Here is a 5,909-nt window from a genome sequence, read left to right on the forward strand (position 1 = left end):
CACCCCAGGAGCTGCTGGTGGTTTTGAACTGCTGACCATGAGGATCATAGCCCAACTCATAACCCTTACCAGCGTGTGCACGCACACGCACACACCCCTCTTGAATCTGTTGCACTCTTCCAGGAAAGTCACCTTGTAGAACTAATTGCAAACCCACTATTCTTGAGTTGGCTCTGAGCCACAGCAAAAATATAAGGCTTCTGAGACTTGATGGAAGCAGACAGGCTGGCTGCTGGGTTTGAAGTGTTGGCCTTTTGGTTAAGCAGCCCAATGCTTAACCCTACTACACCCCCAGGGCTCCTTAGATAACTGTATCCCCCATTGCCATTGAGTCAACTCTGACTCAGAGTAACCCTATGGGGCACAGTAGAACTGTTCTTGTGGGTTCCTGAGGAACAGAGCCAATGTCTCTAAAATAAACGCTTAAAAATAATTGAAATGGCCAAAGTTTTGTCAGAAATACTTGTCACCACCGCCAACACACTGCCATAAGTCTGTTCTGACGCCTGGCAACCCATCCAGGGCTTCAGAGGCTTTACATCTTTATGAGAACAGACAGCCTCATTGTTCTCCTGAGGAGCGCTTGCTGGGTTTGAACCACCCACCCTGTGGTTAGCAGTGCAATGCTTAAAACCAACTGTGCTATCATGGTGCTCCCGCTCTCTCTTTTTTTAAAGCCACAATAAACGTTTAATCATAGTAAAATTTTTGCCACAATCAAATACATTTTTGAAACAGGGAAGGCGGAGATATTCATGTGCTGGTCTGGAAAGGGCCCAGGGGGTATTAACTGAGAAGGGGGAGAGGAAGACTGCCCCTTTGTGTATCACAGGAAAACCTGGATTAAAAAGATCCGAGCAGGATGCACACCTGCTTGCTACAGCATCCCTGACAAGGGAGAGGCTGCTGGCGGAGAAGAGGAAGTGGTGAGCTCATGTTAGCTGGTGGCAGGAAAGCAGGGAGGAGCCTCACTTGGGCTTTCTGGGTGGGGTTCATAATATGGGCAAACACACATTGCTGTGGGCTGCCATCAAGTGGGCTCCCCCCTAGGGGCAGCCCCATATTCAAAGGGACAAGGGGATTAGACTGTTGTGATCCGAACAGTTTCCATGGGCTGATTTTCAGAAGTAAATCACCAGACCTTTCTTCCTCATCATCTCCATCTGAAAGCTATGCCCGAAACCTGTTCAGCGTCCCAAGAACAGGCAAGCCTCCACTGACCATGGAACCCAGGTCAACAAGCCCTTTTTCTCATGTGTCTCCGTAATACCCTTTCTCGGAACCAAAGCACAAAGAGGCATGGCTTCTCAGACTCTCGGGCCACAGGTGTCAGGAGGGTGGTAAGGAGAGAACTTTGCACTCCACAGGCATGATCTCCTTTGCTCCCCAGGTTAGGATTAGGAGACTGAGGCTCAGAGGGGTGGAGTGCTTTGCCCAAGGCCACACAGCTGCTAATCTGAAAACCTATACGAAATGCTCCCTGCTACTTGGGTGAACTGTTCCATTCCCCAGGGCTGTGCACAACCAGGAGGGGCTCAAGAAGGCACGCTTGGCTTCAGCAAGCTGAGCTGAAGGGGGCACTGAGGGACCAGCCTGGAAGACCCCTGAGGCCATCGTCCAAGCTGTGAGTGGTCTGCCCTGGGAGGTAGTCCTGAACCCTGCTCTATATAAGCAGGGGATGCCCACTGAGTCCTAATGCCCACTTCACCTTCTGTGAGCTGTGTCACTTCAGATAAGTCACCTTCCTTCTCAGAGCCCGTTTTCTCACCTGGAAAATGAGGCCGGAGCCTCCCTGCTTGCAGGGTGGTCTAGTTTGTCAGTACATTATTTTATCATGAGCGATAACAGGTGCAAACAGAATGCCAACAGCTTCTCATCTAACCCACGAAAGGTGTTGTTGAGTGGACTCCCACTCTTGACAGTCCCCCGATTCTGTCAGAGGCAAATTGGGTTCCACCAGGTTTTCCATGGCTGGATTTTCGGTAGTAGGTGGCCAGGCCTATCTTTTAAGACACTCCTGAGTGAACACAAATGGTCCAGGCCATTTGTTTATTGTTGGTACCACCCAGGGACTCCACATGTGACCGTGGAGTATTTGTCAAAACCGAGACATAAACATTGGGACAATGCTGGTAAAGCGAAGCTACAGCCTTTATTCGGATGTCACCAGTCTTCTCACGTATAGCCTTACTTTGATTCCAGATTCCTTAGCTGCCCCTGGGCTGTGGCAGCCTCCCCACCTCCCCCATCTGTCTTTGTTTTCTGAGACCATGCCACTTCTGAAGCGTGCTGGCCAGTTCCCAGTAAGCAGATCCCTCACCTGGGCTTGCCTGGTGTTTTCTCCTGGATGGGCTGGGGTCTGAGTCTCTGGGACACTACTACAAAGGGGGAGGGTACCTGCACCATCACATCAGGGGCACGTGACTGCTCTCTGACTGACTAGGGGACAGGCTGACCTTCTCCCCAGGTTTGTCCCCAGCAAAGTTACTCACTCTCCTTTCCTTTCCGATGAGTCATGACGCCCAACTCACGCTCAAGGAGAGAGGAATGAGGCTCAAGGGGGAAGTGTTTACATCTGCCACTTGGAACTCTTCTGGGTGGAAGATCTGCCCCCTCTCCTCTGTTTTAGTGCATACGGACTTGAGCATTCAAAAAAAAAATTCTTCGGGTTGAAAAGCAATAATATTTATTCCACTAAATTGTTCCAGCTCTGGCTGCTGGGCTCTAGCTCGGGCCCGCTCTACAGTTTGCTGACACACAACCACGCTTTCCCCTTTCTTTGCTTCTCTTTGAGCACTCCCTTGTTTTCTGGCACAAGGTGTTCCTGGCTCCCTCTGTCTCATTCCTGGCTCGGTCCTCGGACCAGTGATTTCTCTCTGGAGCCCTGACTCCTTTGACTGGAGAATGGTATTTAGAAACCCAAACCTGGGTGAGATCATCATCATTATTTTTAACAGATGAAGATATATCTAAACAGATTCAAAATATATTTAGAAGAGATACAAAAACACATTTAAAGGGATTCTAGGAGTTCAAGAGGTTTGACGAGGTCAAAGTACATTCCATCCTTGTGTTCATTTTCGAGGGCTGTCTTGACAACACGCCACGGCTGGGTGGCGTACCACAGCCGGAGCGCACGGCCTCACAGTTCTGGAGGTCAGAGGCCTCAAACCAAGGCGTTGGTTGGGCCGTGGCTGCTGCAGGTGGGGGGGGGGAGCCTCCATGACTCCTTCTAGCGTCTGATGGTTTTTGGCCATTCTTGGCATTCCTTGGCAGGTGGCTAGATCATTCCACTGTCTCCCTCTTCACGTGGCTGTCTTCATGCTGTTTCTTCTCTCCTAAGGTCACCGATTGTGTGAGAGTAGCACTCACCCTAGGAGTCCTGGTGGCATCGTGGTTACACGTGGGGCTGCTAACCACAAGGTCATCAGTTTGAAACCACCAGCTGCTCCATGGGAGACAGGAGGCTTTCTACTCCCGTAAAGAGTTACACTCTCAGAAACTCAGAGTCAGTTCTATCCTGCCCTATGGGGTTGCTATGAACAGGAAATTACTAGATGGCCGTGAATTGTTTGTTGTTTTTGAGTATCCACCCTCCTCCAATTTGATATCACAGTCACTGAAAACATCTTCAAGGACCCTCTTTCCAAACAAAGGTATTCACAGGGACCGAGTTAGGGCTTTAATATACCTCCCACCCTGAGCCCCACTTTCCGTCCTGGGAACCATGTCTTACATCTCCTTCTAGACAGCAGGTGCCTATTGCTTGCCGGTTATGGTGACGATCGAGGTTCAGTAAGAAGAGATGAAGGTCTTAGAAAGATGCACAAGAGACCTTAACTACACAGGAGCTCCACTGCACCCCCATCTTTCCTGCAGGCCTGACGTTCCCCCTGGGAGTAGGGAGCAGGCACGGTGTGCGGTGGGAAGGGGTGGGTGGGACAGTGACCAAGACAGGGCAGCTACTCACTAATGGCCCCGGTGTATGTTGGCTGCGTGAGGTCCTTGGGCACCTTCCTGTAGATGTCAAACCTGCGGGAGGAAAAGGAACAGGGGTGAGGTGGCACCAACGGTGGGTTCAGGGGGCAGGGGGCCAGGTGCTAGTTGGAAAGCCATCCTTCCACACAGGACCAGCTCCTTCCACTCCTCCAGGTCCCTTCTCCCACTCAGCCTTACAGGTCATCCTCTCTAGTGTAAGGGTCCCCCCCCTGCCCCGACTATCCTCCAGACATGGCTTTGTCCAATCTTCTTTGTCATACGTATTACCCACCCCCCTCGATGATCTCGTCCACCTGTTTATGGGCACCTTCTTGGTGGCTCTCCCTCCCTTTCTCCTCCCAGCAGATGGTAACTTCCACGAGAGTAGGGGCTGTCTGGGCTCTGTCACCTAGTGAAGGCCTGGCGCACAGTAGGCGCGCAGTAAGTGCTGTGAAGAACCTGCCCACACCAGCCTCTGACGCTAAAGGAAACAGCATACCCCTGAAGTTACATAATGCACTGCATTCTTGCCTGCCGTCACTCTCCACCCCCTCTTCCCTTTCCTGCCGCTCCCCGGCTCCCCTGCTGGGTTCTTGGGAGATTTTCCCCCTGAACTCTGCGTATCTGTAAAGCATGACATCAACAGAAAATCGTGCCTGAAGCCCAAGGTCTCCAGGTCAGTTCATGACAACACGACTGCTGTGGCTTCTACGGAATGCGCCTCCCTCCCAGAGCAGTGCTTTCCTGAATGCCATCGGGCTCCCATCAAGGCAGAGCGGGCTATGGGGTGCCTGGGGAGAAGCTGGGGTTGGGATTAGACTGACCTGGATTTAATTCTGGTCTTGCTTTATTGCCACCCCAGTGTTCAATTTGGGGGTTTAGGATCAGAGCACTCTGGGTTCCAACCTCCGCTGAGCCCCTTTCTTGCTGTGTGACTTCACCCCTCTGATCTGTAAAGCTGGAGCGGCCACTACAGCCAGAAGATGCTCGGTGGCTAAGCACGTGGCCAGAACAGAAAGGCGCTGTCTGAGCCTCCCCAGGGGTGCCCAGGGAGAAAGACCCTCCGCCTCAGAAACCCTAGTCCCGCCCTGACATTTGACGTCTCTGTGAGACAAAGCCACTCGAGGACGTGCCACGACGACGATCACCAGACCCCCAGCGCCACTGTGAGGTGTTCCAGGCGCGGGCTGCCGCCCGGTCCGGAACCTCACGGGGACCCGTGCACAACAGCACAGCACGGCTCTGTGCCAGTGTCCACGGGCTGACTTGGGGCAGTAGGTCTCCAGGCCTTTCTTCTTAGCCCGTCTCCGGCTAAAAGCGCCGTTAAAACCCGTCTAGCAGCATCGTAGCAACACACAAGCCTCCTCTGCGAGATGGGGGCTGCCGTGCCAGGCGTCCAGCCAAGTGGCCCACATGGAAGGAGGACATTCTCCCGCGGAGGCCGCTGCCCACACTGTGCGCAGCGGCAGGCGAGAGGAACGTCAGTCAGGGATGGACCGGACCCGAGGATGCACATGGGCGGAGCCTCGGCACGCACGCACGCACTACGCACGCACGCACGCACACAGGCACGTGCACACGCAGCCACTCTGGTCCCCCCGCGCCTGCGCGGTGGAGCGAGGTGCCCAGACCGCCGAGGCTCGCACGTGGTTCGGCGCCCGAGCTCTGGGCAGGGCGGCACCGGCAGAAGAGGCCCCGGGGTGACCGACCGGCTGCACATGGGAAACCCAGCGCAAGGGCTTGTAAATCTTATGCAAGTCCCGCTATTAGTCCCCTGCGCGCGCCTAATTACGGGTGTAGGCGCCCGTTTCCTAAGACCTCGGGGGAGAGGAAAGTCCCTGTGGGCGGCCAAGTGAAGAGGTTCCACCTTCTCGTCTGGCTGCTCCCTGGAGAACAGTGCACTAGAAATGGGGGCTGGGGTGTGGTAGGGT

At 53.7% G+C, this 5,909-nt stretch overlaps 1 protein-coding gene across 1 annotated transcript in view; it reads right to left on the reverse strand.

Annotated features, from left to right (window-relative positions):
* Window positions 1-5,909, reverse strand: part of ERGIC1 (endoplasmic reticulum-golgi intermediate compartment 1) — a 137,213-nt gene that overhangs the window by 71,000 nt on the left and 60,304 nt on the right. The window contains exon 2 of the mRNA XM_045284868.1: window positions 3,971-4,032. Within this exon, the coding sequence (XP_045140803.1) occupies window positions 3,971-4,032 (62 nt within the window). The remainder of the gene's footprint in view (window positions 1-3,970; window positions 4,033-5,909) is intronic.

Source organism: Echinops telfairi, unplaced genomic scaffold (assembly GCF_000313985.2).
Source record: "Echinops telfairi isolate 266 unplaced genomic scaffold, ASM31398v2 ScPeMD7_7469;HRSCAF=8507_0, whole genome shotgun sequence".
NCBI classification, from domain to species: Eukaryota; Metazoa; Chordata; class Mammalia; order Afrosoricida; family Tenrecidae; genus Echinops; species Echinops telfairi.